A 22,890-nucleotide genomic window follows, 5' to 3' on the forward strand; every position below is an offset into this window, starting at 1 on the left:
CTTTGCGATTGCAGAAATTAATGCAAAATCAAGCAAACTCCACAATATTCACAGGAGCTAGCAGTTTTTCAAAATTACCGCAGATTTGGGTCAAGACGCGCCACGTGACATCATCATAAATCACATTCAGCCAAAGCCCTCTTCGATTCATGTGCATTGAACATCAGTACAGCAAAAGAGGTCTCATTTACCAAGAAACATGACTGAGAAACACAGTGTAAAACAATTCGAGTAGATTTCTGGAAAAAAAAAAAAAAAAAGAATGTAGCAAAATCAATAATCACAAAAAACTCCTGTATGGACTGGTTGTTGCTGTTGTATTATCCAAGTAATTGCCCCTATCCCCTACACTTCATGTGGGGGATAGTCCCTGTAAAGCAATTTCTGTGTCTAGATACACAGTTCAATTACAATGATTTATTCACTTTTAATCACTAGGGTTACATTTCTCAGGGGTTCCAATATAACTGCTTGAATAAATTAGTCTCATCCCTAGCAATACTTCTGTCACTGATATTTTTTAGGATTACATTTACTTTAATTGCACAGCAATGAAAGAGTGTCGGTAGGGGAATCTCATGGACCTTACTCAAAACATAGTAAAAGTTTAATTTCAAAAGATTTTATCAGTATAAAATCTATATAATATAGTTCCCCTAAATGTAGTATTTATCCCTGATATCTGAGTGTGGTCAGAGGGGCCATGATTAATGATGCATAGATATATAATGACCCTCTGACATCATTAACATGTGATTTCAGTCCACATGCAATGTTGGGGGGAAAATGAACTGAAAGCTACTGAACACTACAGGAACTACTGTACGGTCAGGTCTCCTCCTATCTCAAAGTGTAGCCGTTCATGATAGTTTGCTTTGAAATGTCAGCAGTTTAATATGTACCACTGCTTTACAGTTCAGTGAGTGTAATGATTGGATTACCTTTGGTTTAACCATGTGTCTAATACAATCCCATTTTAGAAACAAAAAAATGGAGACAAAAAAAATACCATTTATTCGACAGGTGTGCAAAAAATCTGAAATCATCATGGTTTTTGTTACATGTTGAATCCAAAGCAAACTGGATTATGCAGATCACCAGGTCAACATATGGTTTTCAGATACAGCCCCTTTTTTTCTTAATGAGCAGTGAGCAGGCTTACCAAGGTCTGGTTTATCCTTTTTGAATTTGTGTTATGGCCATTTGCCTGCTGTTTTACATTTTCTGTCTTGTAAGGGTTCAGTCCTTTGGGTCTTTGCTTTTGGACATCTTAACAGTTCTCTGTTCTCTCTTCTTGGCTTAAGGATCACTCTTAAAGCCTCCATATGGTTGTGCAGGCCCTCTCTGATGTCCAGTTACATTAAGTGTACCATGTTGGATTGAGTTTAATGCCTCGATCAGAACTATATTTTGATGCTCTCAGCACACATTGTTGAGATCTCAAATTCTATATGGACACATCACAGCATGGATCAGAATAGAGCTCATTTAAGGCCACATCAACATATTAAGCTCAAAGTACATAAAGTCTAATGAGGAACTGACGAAAGCATTTTAATTGTGCTACGCCCTCTGATTTCAATAGTGCTAGGAAATATAGCCCACAACATATTTTTGTATGGTAATTTCTAGTAATCACCACCATACCACAGTAGATAAATTATTTCAATAACACAACATTGGCCTCAATGGGTTAAAGATCCTATCCCATCCAGAATGTTTGGAATGTATGGGCAAATTGACTGTTGTATTTGTTTCTCATATTTTGCTCAGTGTAATTAGGCCTGGATTCTGAACATCTTATCTAGTTATCTAAGCAAAAAAAAAAAAACAACAACAAAAAAAACTGACACCCCACCCCACAGTGTGGATCTGAGTTTGTGCTAAATGGTGTTGTCCAAAATCATATTGTTAAACCTCAATTTGTTGAATTCATTAACCCCAATCTGACTCCTACATTATACTGACATCATATAGCATTGACATTTTGTGCTTTAACACACCATTGGCACTGAAACATATTGAACATCCTTAAGCTATAGTTAATGGTGCATACAGTGCAGTGCTTATGCATGGTCACATCCAATGTAATTGCAAGCACAACTATAAACAATACACCACACAAATAAATACAACATTGATATAGAGTAAATTAATCCTTTATGCTCTCTATACATTACTCTTCAAAAGTGTGGAATTACAACTTAAAAGTTTGAAATCAGTATTTTAAATAATATAAAATCCATTTTGTTGTGAGTCCATAAACTGTAGATAATGTTATGACAGAAGCTGTAAAACAGTATATGATCATTTACTGATGTGTCAGCATGATCTACTGTATAGCATCACTATATATTACAACAAAATTCAAATCCAAAAGGCTATATATTTGAACAATGGAGATCTAATCCCAGGGGAGGCTTTATGGAGAAGTTGCAAAATATGTATGCTGTAATTGCTGTATATTACTTATCATTTAATAGTATTTTTTTCCCCAAATACTTGAATGAAACAAGCCATCTTATTGCCTGGCTTATATTATTTAGATCTAGATTGTATACATTTATAAGTAATGACATAATGATATTTAAATAAAGTATGACTGGTGTCTCCAAACTTTTGAACAGTGGTGTATATTTACAAATTCTTAACTTATTATATCTGGATGATATTTGCATATTAACTTGACGAGTTGGAAATATGGTTGTATAGAAAAATAATCTCTTTGTGGTTCTTAGAGACAGTGTATGACTCTAAGGTGACAGACAAACATCAGATTAAACTATACAATGGTGTTATGCATCTTGTCTTAGCTGTCAGTCCAGTGGGACCCTATGTTGCTGGGGCCCATCTGATACTGGTACACTGGTTCTCTCAATGATGCAGGGCTTTGGGTCGGGTAGGCTGAGAAATCCCTGTGGACTCTCAGAGGTGACCCAGGTTTCCTGTGGTACAGTGGCAGATGGGCTGATTTGTCACATGAGGAAGCACCAGCAGGGGGCGAGGAAGATGAGGAAGAGGAAGACAGCACTGGTGGCAAAGCCCGCTGTGTACCGAAAGACACCAGGTCTGGAACCTGAGGTGCAGCTTGTGGCCGTTGCATAGATGCCGAGTGATGAGAGACGATGGATGCAGTGGTGGCTGTGCTTGTTAAGTGGGCACTAAAGGGCTGGTAGGGCACAGCCTCAACAGTCTGCATACCATAGCGAGGATAGGGCTGCACCGATGCCCACATGTTGCAGTTCATCGAGGGTGGAGGCATGTCCTCGGTACTAGCTACACCTACAGCTCCTGCATCACCATCCATTCCTCCATACATGCAAGCCTCTCTAGAGCCCAATGCTTCACCACAGTAGGGGTGAGACAGTAAAGAGGGCTCATAGGAAGAAGGGGAGCGGAAGTAGTGCTCCTCTGAAACAGCCGAGGGTGCCGTGTCAAGGTAGGGCCGCTTGCAGCCCAACTCCAAATGCCTGTTGTTATCTAGGAATAGGCACAGTTAAAAGACATAGATTGCTAAATTTATTTTAAATTAAGTATATTAATGTTTGTAAGAACTTGGCTCTGAACTGATATTATATTGTATCTCCATACTGATAAACATATAAAGACAGGTTTTACCAGACCCTATACTGCAGTACCTCTGTGCTTAAAGCAATGGTAAAGCAGGCTGGACTCTCTGCCAGAAGGAAATGGGTTGGATAGAGGCTCCTGTGGGTCAGAACCGGACAGGGCGATCCCACTATCATACTGATAATGAGAGTGGACCTGCGGGTGACCACTCAGTACCCCTGCATTTAACTTTCCAGCCAGATGGGTATGTGATGTGATGAGCCGTTGCCTTGCCATGTTTTTGGAAATCATTGGGTAGTCTTTCCTGGAAATATGTGCTCATATTCAGAAATGTATTTATATAGCATTTTCAAATTTGCTACATTATATTTACTGGTATGTCACTTTTAAAAATATATATTTTTACAGTACTCACCCTTGGAGTCTGGACACTCTGAGCTCTCCTTCATCACTACCACGAAAACCTTTGGCAAAGGGATTGTTCTCGATCTTTAACTGGGTAATCTACAAAAACAAGATAGCCTTAGGTTTGTATGTGTTTTTGTTTTTCCTTTGTGTGGTAATTATTCATAACATCAAGTAATCTTCTTGTGCATAATTTGATGTCCTTAGCCATGTGAATATGAATGTGACCTAGTATTTACCTTATGGTTTTGATAGGATGTCACAGAGATAAATGAGGTTTCATGAAACACATGTGTGCAGTAGGCCGTGTTCTTAGAACCAAAGGCGTTGTTCTCATCTGCTTTGACAATGTGCAACCTGGGCTGGTATTTGTGCATAGAATTCAGGATGATCTGGGAGTAGAAACACATTGTCATGAATCTGTCCCAAATAAATAGAAGAGAGAGTTAATTTTGTGGATTCTGCTAATGCATACTGTGAGGCTTGGGCTTATCACTGAACGTGGAAGGGTAGCTAGAACAAACCCTAAACTGGGTAGGACTTCACCAGTAGTTTATGACATAGTAGCTATTGGAACATTATTCAGATTTAATATGTATAACATTTCCAATAACTGGTGGTTGTCAAGCATTTTGTTGTAATTATTTGCTAAATACTGATCAACAGGTCCTGGTATATACAGGAATGACCTAGCTATCAAAGCAATAAACAGTTTAATTTTGCTGTAAATAATGTTTACAGATGTATTAGATTAGCTGCTAGTAGCATATAGTAGTTATTAAAATAATCATCAATAGTTATATAGTTATTAAATACTTGTTAGATAGTTATTAAAATAATCATCAGTTATCTGCAGGACAACCATTTCATTGTTTTCCCTCTCACTTGCTTTTTGCCACAATGCTGGCCAATGAGGATTACTATAAATCAGCTGTGCTCACCAATTAGCAAATCAGTATCAAATCTACAAAATGTGTTTTTTCCTTGAGTTTGTCTAAAACATCAAAGAAAGAGTAGGAAATATACTCAAACTCAAAAATGACCTCCATTAGTTCAATAAAAATATCATGGTGAGGAAAAACTTCACTCTAACACTGAAATTTACATAAACTACCAATCAAAAGTTTAGACACACTCATTGTTTATTTTATTTTTTTCTCCACATTTTAGAATAATAATAAAGTCATCAAAACTCTGGAAAAAACGCAAATGGATCTATGGGAACTATGTTGTGATTAAAAAATCCCCCCCAAATTTTTTTTTTAGTATTTTAGCATATATAATATATTTAGTAGACCCCCTTTTTGCCTAGAATTTCCAGAAATGTATTCTTGGCATTTTCTCAAACAATTTCTTGAGGAATCCCCCTGAGATGCTTTCTAAACCGTATAAAAGCAGTTCCCACCTACACTGCACACTTATTGGCTGCTTTTTTTCCTCTCTCCAAGTCATCCATTTAAAAAATTAATGAAAGTTTTCTAATGAAAGAAATGAATATGTTGGTACAATTATATTTTTGTCTACAACACCGATTTCAAACATTTATCATACACCTTCAGATCAAACAATTTTTAAGATCATGAGAAACATTTCAATCAGGTGTCTCCAAACTTTTGACTGGTAGTGTATATAGGTGGGAGTTTCTACAAACAATAGAAAACAGACTGTTCTATATAATTTGGAAGGATCTATAAATGAATATCCAGACTCTTCCACATTATGTTGCATTGTAAGTAATCCAATTTGTGTGTGTGTGTGAGAGAGAGAGAGAGATGGTAGGCCACTCTGGCACCAGTCTGCTCAGAGGGGCCGTTTGTTGGATGCTTATTGGAGCGTTAGTTCAGGGTCAGCCACAGCACAGCTGTGTCAGGGCCAATGAGCATCAAAGTCATCTCTTTTATTACTCCCTGAGCTTCTCCCTTCAGATGAGTCACAAACTGTAGTGTGTAGAGATCGACGGTAGGTCAACCTGAGTGTCCCACTACCCACACACTCACTCTTGCAAATGATGACAGTAGTCACCAATTCAATGGTTCAAGTGTATCAGCGGTTGAATACAGACGTTACCGCATGTGATCCATCGACAAATCTGGGTAAGTTTATTGACCAAACTCTCTGATTACGTTTTCTGTTTTCTTCTGACTTCAGGTTTCCATTCTTTTCCAAAAGTATTAGAACAGCAAAAACAAAAGAATTGGTTTACTGAAGAAGTTTGATTTTGAGATCAAAAGATGAATATGAGATCAATATTTCAGCTTTCATTTTCAGATATTTATATCTAGTTGTGTTAAACAACTTAGAACATAGCACCTTTTGTTTGAACGCACCCATTTTTCAAGTGATCAAAAATATTGGAACATTTGACTGACTGGTGTTGCTTATTGCTCAGGTGTGCCCTGTTAGATTAATTGTTTAAACAATGTGAAGACTGCATTTGTTGTTAAAAAGGATAAACCAGCATGAAGACCAGAGAGCTGTCTATGGCAGAAAACCAAGCCATTTTAAAGCTTCTAAAAGAGGGAAAATCAGAGCCATTGCATAAGTATCCACAGGGCAGGAGTGAAGGTATCACAATCCACAATTCAAAGAAGACATTTTGAGCAGAAATATAGAGGCCATACCACAAAATGCAAACCGCTCATCAGCAGTAAGAATCAGAAAGCCAGATTGGAATTCGCAAAGAAATAGAGATGAGCCACAAAAGTTCTGGAACCAAGATTAACCTCTACCAAAGTAATTGAAAGGCCAAAGTGTGGCGAAAGAAAGAATCTGCTCATTAGTCAAAACGTACAAGCTCATTGGTCAAGCATGGTGGAGGTAGTGTTATGGCTTAGGCTTGCATGGCTACATCTGGAACAGTCTCACTAATCTTTATTGATGATGGAATTCATGATGGTATTCACAAAAGAAGAATGTAACATTTTGGTGATGGCAGTGTGTCACTGGCTTGAGGCAGTATTGGATATGCAACCAAATATATTAAATGTTATTTATTTTAATTTACTTTAAGACTATCTGTTCCATCAATTCTGATCACATAAAAATTGGGTGGTTTGCCACCAAGTTGTTTAACACATCTGGATGTAAATATCAGGAAATGAAAGCTAAAACTCAAATCTATCAGGTCATATTCAACTTTTGATCTCAAACCCAAATGTCTTCAGTGTATAGCAAAAACAAAGGAATTGGCTTTGCTGTTCCAATGCTTTTGGGGGGGACTGTACAGTATATGCTGATTAAGTAACCTTCTTGTTCCATGTAATAATACATTATAGTCCCTGTTTCCAAAGCTGTGACAAATTGTTGAAAGTCTGTTGCTGTTTATATAGTTTTCTCAGGGTCCTACACTGAATTTGATGTGCTCTCTTCTGATTGTGTACTCTGTACTAGCTAGGCTGCCAGTGTGAGAAGCTCTTGGTTAACCACAGTATCCCTGCTGGTGTGGGCATCAGTGGAGCTCAGCAGCCTCTTACTGGCCTCATTACTCGCCCTTATCACTTCCCAGTCACTCAACTAATCCTGACAGACCAAGCCTGCATGAGTCCGACAGGTTATGAACCTAATGAGCTTGCCTCTGATGCAATGACTTTAGACAAGCTATCCCAAAGGCCCTCTGGGCAGCACAGCCATGTTCACACTCCTCACCTCTATTCTGCTCTCCCTTTCCCTTTATCTGAGTCTATCTGGATTTAATCCATTGTATGAAGTTTTCATGAAATACAAGCATAGAGCAAATTTTATAGTTGTAGACTAAATCCAGTATTCCCTTCTGTCTAAACTGGTATTGTTCCATCTGTTGTGATGATTAGTCTGTGCACATTATGACTAGACTATGATCAGTATATGCAATACTTGTGCTCTGCTTCACATTGTGCCTAAGAACACCTTTACCTGTGAAAAATTACTATAACACATGCCCTCTCGTGGGTTATTTCTATAATAATTGATACAAGTCATCATTTTAACAGAGACTCTTTCAGAAATCTCTTTCAGATTTGTTTATAAATTAGCCGGGGGAAATTCCTTAGCTACTCACTGTAAGAATGCAAATGTTAATCCTTGCTTTCTGTAACTGATGCAGTTGAGTAAATTCTTGACTCCCTAAAACATGCTGTCACTGACTTTTCATCTGTTCTATCTTTTTTGACTCCTAGTTGCACTATATCACTAAAAGCACTAATTTGATTTAAAGCCTCTTCACGTTTTCTGTCATTAATCTTGAGAATACATATCAAACAGTTAAGAAATAGTGTTACAAATATCACAGGAAGCAGGAATTGTTAGAAAATAATGTAAATTAAACCAGGGGGCTAGAGTTTAGCAAGGACTCACTGTACGCTTTGCCACTCTGATGGTGTTACCTCTGTGGAAAATGTAGTAATGTATTATTCCTGACACTTGTGTGTTTTATTTTGAAGATTGGTTTTCGGTAATATAATAGCATAGAAAAAGTCTTGGGAAAAGTATTATATTTAACTTCATGATACCTGCAGACACTCTGTTGTCCACATCCATAAGTATTGCAGATGGTGCATCTCAAAAACTAATCTTTGTACGCTCAAGGGAGCTTCCTGGATGGATGTGTTTTATATAAAGTATATTTAATTATAATAATGTGCTAATGCGTTATAATGATACACATTTTTTTTTTAGGAAAACACTTACATGTCCAAAAGGATCCAGGTGGTTATTTGTTAATTTTAGCTTCTGAAACGAGACCAGCTGCCTCATCCAGTGAGCTCCTGTTGCAGGAGAGTCAGGGTGGACGTAGAGCCGCCCGGGCATGGCCGGCTCTGCTTTTCCAGCCACCATCCTAAAGCAATGAGAGATTTTATCTGCACTTTAGACAAAACCACAAAGCTGTGGCTTTCAAATGTAGCATTATTTCACTTTAAGGAATCTCTTGCTGACGTTCCACAACCATGCTGTGTCCACAGCAAAGGCCATTTTTCAATGTTTCACAGGAAGTCTTCTATTCAGAACAACATTATAGATATACTATAGTCACACTTATATCCATAGCATTAGAGGAATAATTCCTCAAGACCAGGGGTGACTGCTTTGACTGTAGCCATTGTGTCGCTGAGGAACTCCAGAACCAACACTGGCAAAGACTGAAATCCCAGTCTATCCTGCACATCACTAAAAAATTGGTCATAAAATGTGGGTTCTCTTGAAGGAATGTGCAGTTTAGGGGAAAGAATGGTTTTGTTTTTGAGTGTTCTGTATTTTACACATTCAGTGGGGCCACTTGTTAATACATTTCATGGGTCGCTTTGGTGGCACTGCCAGACGCTCAGGGTCACACAGAGGACAGCATGTATTACCCTGTTGTTCTTAGCCCATTGGTTTTGACAGGCTGCTTGCCAGAAACTTGGAATAATTAACTGTGTGCTAATGACAATTCCCAGAAACAGCTAACATTAAGCAGTGTAGCAGTAGAGTTGTGTGGTAATCAGTATTCCCTTAATGAGCATTTCACTCCAGATTCTGAGCAGTTTAGATGTAATGCACTGATTTTATATTACAATTAAGTAATGGTGACACTAGAGGTGACAAAAACCAGATGTGCCATGTTAAAGACAGATCTGATACAAACTGATGGATCTACTCATGCAAAGATTGCAGATGTGAGTGTAGAGGAGATTTATGTATGGTTCCTTCTTCAAAGGCAAGAGGATAAACACATAAATAATGTGGACATTTTAAAACAGGGCTATATGTGCTAATCTGCAGCCTTACAAACTAGTTAGTGAACTCGGTTACCTTGAGGTGCAAGCTATAGTCTAACCCTCTTTAAAGTTCATAAATACATTTCTAGAACAGCTTACAGTACTATAAAGACTGAAGTGGATTTAGCATTGAATTAAACTTTTCTTAATCTCTAGCCAGTTTAAGTGGAGATAGGAAGTAAAATAAGGATGCAGCAAGGGTCCTTGACTTACCATTTGTTATCGCAGAACTTGTAACGATGATCATCAGCTGGAACAATGTCAATTAGGAGGATATACTTCGTTTTTGGATTCATCCCTGTGACTTTTACTTTGTAGCTGGGGAACATCCGCCTCAAAACAGCAAAAACACAGGATTTTTTTTTAATTCAGAGAAAATTAAAGAGTAATAAATAAGTTAACCGTTTTTATTTCTACTTACAGCATTTTATTCCAGCTGACATAAAGAGTATACAATGCACACCTGGTTTGTATCTTTCCATTTTATCTCTTACACAACTTTTTCTAATGTCACTAGTACATTCATAGAGCTTTACTTAGATATTCTGTTGGTCTAGAGCAAGTCATTTCCTATGAATCCTCTCTGGAACTCATTTTATCTTGGAATAACCTTATATAAATCATGGTTACTCTGAGGTGTCTCTTGAGCGATAAGTAATGACTCTTTGGTTTTTGCCAAGTGACCCTTATGTGTAAGAACATCAGAGGAAGAGTTTTATAGGGGAATAAGCAGAACGATCAAATAGCAACTCTACTTCTAGGACACACAAGGTGATCTCACATTTACAGTCATAGTTTGTTGGTATAACGGCTCTGTGAAATATGGTCACAACACAAGAAAAGCCAGGATGACAGACAGACTATGTTAATATACCAGACATTCCAGCCATAAAATACATCAATGGAGCTACTTTCCATGACCCAACTTGAAAAAAAATTTCATCCCATGTGCGTCAAAGTAAGATGCAAAAGGAACTAGTACCCATATAAACCTTAAGTGCTTTTTAATGGCGGTTCAGAATGGACAGCAGTTTATATAGCATGCATGTCACTGGCCTCCAAAAGTTCCACCATAGAGCATCAGTTTATCTGGGGCTTCATTTGACAACAGGTTCAACCAGCAGTCATACATTTATATCTGTCTCTATATTCTAAATAAATGGCTGCAAAAGTGCAAGCTCTCAACTTTGTGTGCAGGAGTAAAGCTTCAAAGGCCCATGGCTGAAGAGTGGCATGTGAAGGGCAGCCAAGATAACATTAGCTCTAATACCCAGAGCGAGAGCTGGGATTGCTGTGAGGTAAGATCAGTGTCTGGTCCAGACCAAGGTAAGCTCTGTGTCTGGTCCAGAGCTGAAATCTAATCATGGATATCAAGCTGGATGGGGTAATCCCATAGAGGTGCTTTAAGCTGTTTGACAATCGGTAACAGAGCTCCCTTAAAATTGTACCCTGAAGCTGGCTGCTACAACTATCTTTTCCCCTCTTGACATTTTCCTGCACTGTGAATTTTTTTTTCATTCTTTGTGTCACTTTCTATAATGCTAACGGGGATACTGTAATGAAATATTTTTTATTTTGGTCATGCTGCTTGCTTTAAAAAGCCAGGGAAAGCTTGCATGAATATTATCCAAATTTCCCCAACCATAATCACAAGGTATTTTTGTTAATATTTAGGACTTTCTCTCTAGTCTAATGTTTCCACATAGACGTGTCTTCTTTACACTCAACATGTGAATGTGTATGTATGGAATGGCAAAGGATAAGGAGTGTGTCAGCATACGCGTACTGCCAGCTGTTTAATTTAGCGTGTTCCTTCTCTCTTTCTCTCGCACGTCTGCTCTGCCAGTGATCCATCCTGTCTGTGGAAAGCGGCAGCAAAGCAAAGATCAAAAAGATGGGGATGATGGAGCACTGGGCCCCGTTGGAGCCTGGGAGACGCTGATCAGTGCCCCTGAGCACGCTCGCTGACGGCGTGTGTACAAAGAGATGGCTCACACCGGCCGGCTGCTCTCACTTTCAACAGCCATGAAGACGCTGGAGTCTTGGACATGCTCATGCAATAACAAGCCACTGACAATCTCTCTGAGGAGTTCTTCCAGAGTTCAGCTGTGTAGAATAGACATCCTAAGGGTGTGGACTGCTTTCTCACTCATTGATGCACTACTTTTTTGTATTTTGCACAGAAAAATATCTTAAATGATTCTGCTAAAATATTTGTATTTATTCATGTGGCACATGCCTTTATGCAAAAAAGGAAGGAGCCATTAGATAAACATAATAAATAAGATATTGCAGATGAATATCTTATAAAACATTTGATAGTACTATAGACAACCAAGTAAATTTACAATCTAGTTTTTAAATTTCACAGTATTGTTTGGACTTATTGAAATTATTATGATTTTATGTACAGTGCTGTTTAGGCCATACAAACTGATTTGTTTAACAGATTTGTCTAGCATTTTTCAACCGCTTTTTTTTCTCTAACAAAAACACATTATCTCATGCTGGATCAAATGTTAATGATGCCATAAAGATGCAGCCTTGCTGCTTAAAAGACTGAACAAAAAAGATCAACAATCTATCAAGTCTTTAGACAACTTGTGTTGGAAATATTTAATTTAGCCTGACATGCAGTCAACAGTCAATTTAATTCAGTCAACGCTCTATTGTACAGAGTTTATTGTGAGTAAAACTAGAGTCCTGCAGTTCACATTGCATCACTGTCCACTGTTAGGTATCCTTTTATTTTCCTTCTTTATTTGTATCTATAGAAATTTACATTTAATTATTATTGAGCATTTAATGTAGACATAACTTTTCATATTTAATGAAACTTGCATGCACTTTGGTGTTCATTATTCATAACTGTATACTCATGTTCTGCTGTGACCATCCACACTGCCCTCTAACAATACTGATTACTTGCAACAATACTGGCAGAAACAGCTAGCATGAGCCTGTAAAACGAAAGATTACACAGCGCAGACATAGCTTGACACCCTCGGTAACTTAACACTATGATGAGAACTACTGCATGAAATCAGTCCGAGTTTATGTAACAAGATCCATTCACAGAGGTATGTTGGTGATTTCTGCTAAGACTTACAGTTTACAAAATAGATGACAAATACTTCTTAATGAGAATAAAAACAACAAACATTTGTCTTACTTCATCGAACCAAGCCGGGTAGAAAATTTTATGCTAAACCACACAGAAAATGTGTTCATCTATCATAGAAATACTGCCTGAACAGACTATCTCCCTTGCAGCTGTGTGATAGTGCACTGCTTAGCTCTTCAAAGAAGATTTGTTATGCCCTCTATCAGCTGGATAACGGAGGGCCCATTTTTCACAAGGTTACAGCATTAAAGAAAAATTGTGGTGACCTTATACGTTTCCCACATAGAAATCTTGAGAAATGGCAGGCTATGCATGGCAGAAAGCGTTGACTCATTCTGCGCTTAATGCTCAAGCTCCTGCTCCTAATCCATGTTCTGCATTAAATCTAACGCACAAAGCAGCCATTTGTGTTTCCAATTAAACATTCGTGGACACAGGAATTCACCTTTGCTTTATGTGGGTAACTTCATAAATAATTCATATAGTGAGGATTTCTGTTAAATCTTTTAAAATATTGCAATAAATTATTCCTCATTGATATTTAATTTGTTCTAATAGTTCAGTACAGTTTTTGGTACTTTTAACAACAGATATTTTTACAAAGCAACTATCCAGAAAATAGTGATAATAGTTCCCGCAAATTCCCCTTCTCAGAATTTTAGTGAAGGGTAACTCACCTGCCTGCTTTAGTGATGATCATCTCTGTTCCTGATTCATGGAACCTTTTCCAAAGTTCCCTCTCATGAAGAACTACTTTGATGTTCTCGATGTTCTACATGCACAAAAAATATATAGAAAGAGTAGAACTGAGCTAAATTTTCAGGTTATTGTGTTAAAAAAATATTTAATCTTACTTTATCTGCAAAGAAATGCAACTAGAATTTAATCTACAGGGTGTCCCAAAAGTCTCCATACATAGTGGAAATGAACGCATTTCAGCAATATGTCTTCCAATTTTTGTTCATGCTTAGTTTATATTATATATATATATATATATATATATATATATATATATATATATATATATATATATATATATATATATAGATAGCCTTTAAGAACGCCTTTGACAAAAGAAGAATGTGTTGAAATCATTCTCATGGCTGGATTGGGAAGCTGTCGCAAGGTTGTGATGGACTTTAACAGGAAACATGGTAAGCACATCACACACGACACACTTGCCAAGCTTATTAACAAATTCAAAAAGACTGGAAGTGTTGCGGACTGACCGAGAACTGGATGTCCACGAACATCCACTGATGAAGGCACAACCAACATGGTGCTGGCAAACATAGTCCCCTATATATGGAGACTTCTGGGATCCCCTATATTTCCTAAATTATGTAAAATGCTAATATGCTCACTTTTTGTAGTTTTTCTCACTCTTAGCAAAATAATGTCACTTTTTTCACCGTATTAAGAAGGCAGTCTAAAGAGTGTCAGAATGTCAGGCATTGTTTTACCTGGTCTACTTCATTGTTGTGGTGGATGCTCTGGGCCACAGGCAAGCCCAGATGTGAGGAGTCAGTAGCAAGCTCACCAGACTGTGCCACGGTCACACCTTCATCAGCCACAGCTGAGGCCTTTTCTTGGAGCATCTCTTAAAAAGTAAAAAGAAATATACCAAGTGAGTACCATTATAATTCATAATTTTGTGTCAATATAATAAAATTCCTTTTAAAAAAGCTTTATGATATATGGTTCATCAATAGTCTAATATTGCTGCTTTCATTGCATAAGAATATATACTAATCATTATGAATGATTAATAATAATAATAATAATAATTTAGTCTAAACATAATTAGTGTTTATTACCATCACTAGTATAAGATATTGTTTTAAAAGCGTTTGTTTAACTGACTTAATATTGTTTAACCTAGATTTAACTGATTCAATATGGCATGACAGAGCCAAATCTTTGCACATCCATTATTCTCACTTACAAGTTATGGTAAACTGAGTATAATAATTTATAGCACTTAAAAATTTTATTAGAATCTAATAAAAATATTTTATTTTTTACTATAACTGTATTATAAAACATAATTATTAAAACATAATTAAATATTAATAATGGTATGAAATATATACATGACCCAATGTATAGCTATTAAATTTTGCCAATGTAATCGTTTAGCCAGTGTGTAACTATTAAATTAAATAATTAATAAACTGTGACTTATTTTACATATGATTTTCAAAATCTACTTATTGAAATGAAGGGTACCTGTGATGTTTGAATGGAAACATGAGCTGATGATGTATGGCTCCTAATTTTGTCCTTGAGAGTGTAGTGATATTACATATATACAAATATTACAGTACACATCATAAATGCTAAAAAAATTATTAACATTTACATTCTTAAGAGAAAATGTCATAATATGACCTGGCCTCTTAATTTCATGGAAAAGGTTGAGATCCATTTGTTCTTAAAGTATTGCCTGCCTAAATATTTATATTTCCAACATTACGGCACAGTTTTATGTAAGGAGGCCTAAACACTGCTGATTCCATTAACAGAGGTCACCAACTGAACCCCCTCTCTCACGACCCTTCACTGCTCACACACAAACATCACATAGGTTAGGTTTATAGTGACGTTATCGCCATAGCTTGTTGTCCCTGTGTTGCCTATTCCAACTAGCCAATCGCTCATGTGCTGAAGCCCTATGCCCGTTTTTTCCCTCTAATCTCACACCTATAAACAGTGTGAGTGCACACCCTTCAGATAAAAGGAGAGGAGCAAGATTCCATGTAAACTTAAGCAGACATTTGCAGTGACTAATAAAGATAAGGCCTGACAGCCACAGTGAAGCTGCAGCAAGTCAGCCGTTGACTTTTCCAGTCCAAAATGGTGCCTTTCACTTACACTGTTTAACTAAGTCCAGTGAGCGAGAGCTGTGTTTATATCTCTGTCACTCTAGACATACAATCCGCTAAACTATTCTTGGAAGATACTGCTTTTTGCACACTGGGTTTGGAGAACCTATAGTCCAAAGTCCTGAGAGAAAAGCCAAACTTACTTACACCTCTTTCCCTGAGGTGCTACAATTGAGTATCAATACCACTTTGTTCTTTGTTGGTATAGTAGGTTGTATTTTTAGAAAGCTGAAATGATTGACAGGAACAGGGGGTGATTTTCAGGCTTTTTGAGGCTTTCATTCCAGGTCTGGCTTTGGCTGAATAATACAGGTATGATGCATGTAATTAAGACAGCTCTCATAAATTTCCATCTGGCCTGCCATCCTGTACTGTAACTCTCATCCCCTGTATTGTACTTTAGGCTCATAAGGACACTCATTTGTAATAGAACTAAGTATCAAAGTTCCCATTCAGTGTGAGGAAATGGATCAGATATTTTTGCCAGTAATTGGTGTATATGAGTATGACTGTCTGTAAATGTCTCAGTTTGTAAATGTAGAACACTGATTTTCCATGTTCAGTAACCTTGTCATAATAGCTGGCAAATATATTCGGGAAAAATTCCTCAAATCAGGTCTGTTAAAATCAGGACAGATTTCTGCTTTGGGTAACTGGTAAATAATTAAGTGTTAATCAGTGCATTGTAGACCTAAACTTACTAGCTACTATTTATAATAAATAGTTTTATAATATAATAAAGCTGCTATAATAATTTAGTAGTAATCACAATTTTCTATAGTGGAACGATAATAAACATGCATTTGTTGACAGTGTCATTTTTACTATTTTGTTCACCATCAACAACACATTAGATTGCTCTTATATTTTTGTTTGTCCATTTTGTGGATTTAATATAGTTAAAATAATACTGACTAATATTTCTTAAATACAAATTTTATTCTGTCTAACACAAAACTAAAGACAAGCTACTCTTTATAACGCAATGTAAATCGAGTCATACAATTAGAGGTCTTCTTAAGCATAAAACAATGATAAAATCCGCGAATAGGCCCGGTTTTTCTCTGTCTGTGTTTTACATAGAATGTAGTGTAAAATACAACAAATATCTTACATAAAGTAACGCTATTTATTTAACACTATTAAACATGTAATATTTAATAGTTTAAATTAAACATAGCTTATGGTCACTTAATGTAACGTGCTGTATTTGCCTGTAATCGCAGATATAAGGAGTCATGTTGAACAAAGTCATTTAATCTGTGGAAGTCTAATGCTACTGAATAAAACTATTTCGTGAATATCTTTATTAAAATAGGAAATTATAACAATGTTCCTAATGCTGTAGGCCATTTAGGGAGCATCACACTATTTCGTATTAGAAGCTATTTGATTGTGGATTCATTTACACGTCTTCATTTTTAAATATCTGAACTCTTTTTAAACGATTTAAACGGTTAGAAGTGATGTAGGCCCAAGTCACGTTCGTATCACATTTGGGCTGTATTTATTTTTTAGACACCACATTAGACCACACCAGCTGAGTTGGAGGCTGAACACTGAACAGGCCTGCAGCTCTGGTACCAAGAGCTTTTTGACCCCTGTTTCAACACTATCGCATTTTTAACTTTCCATACAGAAGTGCATTTGATTTTTTTTTTTTTAAATACATTTATAAAGCAGAATAAGATCTGCTACATCAAATCCGATTAGCTGAATGAACTCCGAAAATTGGGTTGTAGCTCTAGTTATAATTTGATCCATTTGACGAGTTCCAAAACAGCGGATATTCATTCGTGCCCACCAAAGGTGTTATAAATATTACCTCATTAAATCGTCTATTACGTGCTGAATTCCTCCTCCATCTCCTTCCAGAAAACAGGAAAGAGTCCTCGGTGCGATTCGGCAGGAAGTTACGTCCCGGTTAGTGCGCGCGCGGTCTGCTCAGCATCAACTGCGTCAAGGCGATATAACGGTTCTCGCGCAAACGCTCAGTGCACCAAAACCCACCGATATTGTCCGAAATGAAGACTCTCAGCTCAGCAGCAGATGCACTGGTGGCTTTGAGCAGAGCTCACTACGCAATGTTTTCTTGAGAATACACAAAGGGGACTATGCTGAACGGCTTGATTTGTTAAGACAGTAGGGGTGAATTACAGGGCTCTCTCACGCGCTCTCCCCCTCCCTTTCGTGTCTCATCGCTGACGTCGCACTCGATGATAATAACACCTATAAGCGGCCCTCAAACTGTTCCTCTGACTTGAGCAACCACAACACCAGCGATTATTCCTCTTATGCAGAAAGCAAGTTATCAATCGAGGCAAAAGACATGGATCCTTATCTCCTGCCCCATATCAAATTTGGATATGGGCAGTTATGACTAAATCAGCAGCGCAACCTCAAATTAAGAGACGGTTAAAGACTACAGAGTGTTTCAGTGGAAAGTCAAATTTTCGTCTGAAGTCCTGAGGTATTAATCCTGTTAAAGAATGATCCAGATAGATAAAAATCTCTTTAAGAGTGTGCAGTCTGCATCAAGGTCAAGGGCACATCCTGCCTAGGGCATGTAATCATGTAAATAAGTTGAGACTGACAGACAGAAATGTCGAGAAATCAGACTAGCCTATACACACACAGTAGCATACAGTAACTACTATATATTTGTTCATTAGGTTTGATGGTTTGTGGTTTTTGTTTTTATTCCATTGCTTATTTGTATCTGTACGCGCAGGATTTCATTTGAAATTGGTGGAGGATTTTGCTTTAAACGCCTGTACATTTCCAGTGAAATATGATTGCGGTTTTAGAGTAAATTGCTTGAAGCATAACGCTGAAAGATCGATAAATCACGTGGCAGGCCGGTACAGCTTTGGCTTTATTTCTGCTGCTGAAACGAGCAAATGAAGGGCCACAGCTTGGGTCTGCCTCTGACAAAACAATATTTCATTTTTACTGAATAATGACAAAAACGATACTACTGCCAAATGCTGAATTGGCAGGAATTGGATACAAATGATTTCAGGTGTGAATAATTAAATAACTAAATAACTAAATCACTTGATTAAAGCGATAGGTCAATGGATGCTTCTTAGGCTATATCACTTACGTATTAAATATGCAGAATATCTGTAGCCTGTTTGCTAGGCTAGATCTGTATCTCTCAGATAATAAATATAGTTATAACTGTAGGCTATATAATAACCTAATTAAACCCTACCAAAATATAAAATGTAACTCATTATTGACCATAGCTGTGCTGTGCACCATCAGTAAAAATAAAAAAGGTAATAATAGCCTATTAAATGAGAATGAAATAAATGTTTTATAGTTTTGCAATTAAATAAGCTACCTCAGATAAATTAGGCCTACTTCATATTTGTTCTTTTATTTTTCAGTCACTATAATTATAAGTGATGATGTAACTATTAACTGATGATACTACTACAATTATTATTATTATTATTATTATTATTATTATTATTATTATTATTATATTACACGGTTATTTTATCTACGCTTTTTTTTTTGTATATTTATGTGTTTATTTTGAAGATGGGGATCAGTTAACAGACCATAAACTGTACATAAATGTAATAAAAAATACAAATGAACAGTAACATTAATATAATCATTTAAAATTTATTTATATATCACAGCAACAGATCTGTTAATGCATTTTAAGTATAAATAGAAATATTATATGTCTCAAATGGTTTACATGAAGCATACCATACAGTAGATGTAACGTCCAAGCCCAAAATTGGCGCCAAAAAGGACTGTGAATCTCTCATCCATGCCAAGGCCTACAACTTCAGTCACTCACCTGGGCCTCGGTGAATTTTGTGTTGTGTATTGAATAAAAATGATCTTATTCTGTCTACTCTGAGTAACTGGTGTCGCAAAGCAGTGGCCAATATAATGCGAAACTTTCTTTTCTGTGCGATCACTCAGATGATCCGTTAATCATCCGACAAAAAAATGAACTTAACTCGCATTAGATCAGAGTTATATGTAAATAATCTCATTTGAATAATAATGAAGGTTTAATCCGTGTCAAATCCGCTGTTAAGGCCGCTCTTATAAAATGATTAGCTGATGGGTACACAAGGCCTGAGCTAGGCTAACACTTCCACCTTCTCCTCCACCAGGACCATCATCTATTGTATGCTACATTAAATCACTTAAACCTTTACTTTTGATGTGCTCCTGTGCACTGTCTGTACGACACATTATTAAAAACGCTCTTACCTTTGGGTTGATTCGGGTACAAAACCTCTGGTGCCTTTTGTGGGAATTTCTGAAAACCAGAAGCGTTAAACCGCACCGTGCTATAGAAGATGTGGCTATAAAGAGGATGAATTTTATTATAGGGGCTGAATTGAGCTGCCTTTCTGAAAGAGAATTTAACCTTCACTCACTCCCACCGTCACGTGGTCTAAAAATTAGAAGCAGGAGCAGCGTTAGCTTTTCGTGTGTGTGTGTGTGTGTGTGCGCGCGCGTATGGGTGTGTGTGTGTGTGTGTGAACGGACATGGAGATTTTCCAAAAATTTACAGTCTAACGCTACATCCGTCATTACTGATGCCACAGTGCATGCTTTTTCTAGGAACCTCGATGTATATATTTTTGTGCTTATTTATAACACGTGCCTTTCGGTAGATTTTTTTTTTTTAATAAATACATTGCAATTTGATAGCTAATGTCCACATGTTTTGTTGTTGTTGTTTTACATATCACCATATAATATAAAGTGTGATTAAATTCAGAGAAAAAAAAAAGCCTAATAGTGATTTCCCGTTGTGGTTGTACGAAAACGAAACTAATTTGGTATCCAAAAAAATATGTGGAAAATGAAAAGATATATGGAAAATGAAAAAAAATATTCGGAAAACGAAAAGATATATGAAAAATGAAAGGTTTCCATGATATTTGTGGGGTTCATACTCTTCGAAATTAAAGATTAAGATTATTATTTCATTAGAAATAAATATTATCACTCTTCTCATGTGTAAAAGTGTGATTTGTTTTTTGTTTTTTTTGCATTAATGGAGAGACAATTCCAATTCCTAACATAATTTTAAGAGAATCTCCTGCCCCAACATGCTAAAAGACACTTTGTAGTTGTTCAGATTTACGTGATGTTCACCTCCCTAAACTAATAAACTATAGGGCCTAGACTAGTATAATTATTACTATAATATTCTTGTTGTTTTTTTATATGTGTGTGTGTGTGTGTGTGTGTGTGTGTGTGTGTGTGTGTGTGTGTATATATATATATATATATATATATATATATATATATATATATATATATATATATATATATATATATATATATATAAAGCATAAAATAATGATGATGATGATAATAATATTAATAACAAATTTGTTGTTGTTATTATTAGGCTATAGACGTGCTGGTTTATTTGTAGGCTACTGTTTTCATTTCCATTTATTCAGACACTCTGTACCACTGTACCACAACATTTGGTAATACTACGTTGTTTATCATGCCATCTGAATATTTAATTATGTTTTACTATTTATTAGGTGTATTACTAATAACTACTACTAAATACTATTTAGAGTATAAGGCTCCCTCTCTCTCTCTCTCGCTCTCTCTCTCTCTCTCGCTCTCGCGCTCTCGCTCTCTCTCTCGCTCTCGTCTCTCTTTCGCTCTTGTCTCTCATCTGCTTTTGTCACATCGTTTTGCTTCTCTCAGTCTTACCTCTTAGTATTTACACTTATATCGTTCGATGTTGTCTAAGTATATTCCATCTGTCGTCACATGTCACACACATCTCACACATCACACATCTCTACGCGCAGTCTCTCCGCATGTTCATTCAGTGACCTTCCAGCGTAACCATGGCTACGAAAACCTCAGCGACCAGCAGCCCTGGAACCAGCATAACATCATAACTCTTTAGACATGACCTCACAGCTGTGTGTGCGTGCGTGCGTGCGTGCGTGTGTGTGTGTGTGTGTGTGTGTGTGTGTGTGTTTAGGCGCCGTGCACTTCATTTTTTGTCATGTGGTCAGATTTTTTTACTTTTTAAAAACATAGGCCTAATTATTATGCTATGTTAGCCTTTGCTATAACGCGTTGTGCCTGTTATGTTCGCTATACTACAAAGATTGTAATAGTTTTCTAATACATGATATTATGAAGAGTATATTTTTGAGCAGTAGAAGTAAGTCTTCAATGGCTCCACAGTTTGGTAATATAATTTTCTGTTAGATCTTCTCTACATAATTGTGTGTGTGTGTGTGTGTGTGTGTGTGTGTGTGTGTGTATATATATATATATATATATATATATATATATATATATATATATATATATATATATATGAAAAGGTATAGTATATAAAACATCTCTAACAACTGGGAACCATATTCATATTCTCCTTACAGTTACACATATTTATATAATTTTACAACTGAATAGCTAATAAAAAATTTTTTTAATCATGTTATCTTGTCTATTTCACAGCTGGATTGTCTACAATAAAAAAAGATATGCCAAAATTTTGTTATGAGGTCTTTTTATTGATAATTTTGATACTTTCTGTAAGTTGATAAGCCTAAAATTCATTTCACGCAGTACTGAATTACTTCTAAGAAAATTCCTATCCTAAGTCCTAAAGTAAGATTATCTGACACGTGCCTGATAGGATTTTTCTCCCCAAATTCGTATTACAGAAGGAAATTATATCTATTTATTTTACAGCATTTCTCAAATTAGGAAATCCTGAACTAGTGCATAATTAGCTGTCGCGTCTGTTACCTAGCAACTGATGATACACACAGGCTGTTAGCAGGGCTGGAAAATATTTGTACTTTTTTTTGTAACTATATTTAAGTATTTTTTAGGTAGACTATTTATACTTTACTTAAGTGTTGCTGACATTGAATATTTGTACTCTAATAGCATACAAACCTTAATCCGGTCCTTCAGACAAGGCTATTCGTTACAAACCCGAAGGTCTCTTCTTCTCCCGTCCAGCCACTGACTGCATGCTGTATAAACATATGAGTAGAAATGGCTCCTGGACGTTTAATTGGCTTTTTATTTGCGCTTCAGTTTAAAGCATTTAATCAATATAGGCCTAATCAATGTAGATTGCGTACAATGTTAAAAAAAAAAAAAAAAAACTTTCAAGAATAGTAGC

General features: G+C 36.5%; 1 protein-coding gene across 2 annotated transcripts; it reads right to left on the minus strand.

Moving 5' to 3' along the window:
* Positions 1–3: 3 nt before the first annotated feature.
* tbx4 (T-box transcription factor 4) lies at positions 4–20,163 on the minus strand. Of its 2 annotated transcripts, none has more exons than XM_047161275.2 (9): positions 19,965–20,163; positions 14,295–14,431; positions 13,509–13,603; positions 9,921–10,040; positions 8,641–8,788; positions 4,215–4,367; positions 3,986–4,074; positions 3,639–3,874; positions 4–3,480 (listed from the first exon to the last, which is right to left on the minus strand). In XM_047161275.2, exons 2-9 carry the CDS (start codon positions 14,427–14,429, stop codon positions 2,810–2,812), a joined length of 1,647 nt encoding a protein of 548 aa, XP_047017231.1. In that variant the 5' UTR covers positions 14,430–14,431; positions 19,965–20,163; the 3' UTR covers positions 4–2,809. The 2 variants fall into 2 exon arrangements, with proteins under 2 accessions (XP_047017231.1, XP_017345835.1); XM_017490346.3 differs by lacking the exon at positions 19,965–20,163 and adding an exon at positions 17,542–18,000.
* Positions 20,164–22,890: the final 2,727 nt, after the last annotated feature.

The sequence above is a fragment of the Ictalurus punctatus genome, chromosome 17 (genome assembly GCF_001660625.3).
Source record: "Ictalurus punctatus breed USDA103 chromosome 17, Coco_2.0, whole genome shotgun sequence".
NCBI classification, from domain to species: Eukaryota; Metazoa; Chordata; class Actinopteri; order Siluriformes; family Ictaluridae; genus Ictalurus; species Ictalurus punctatus.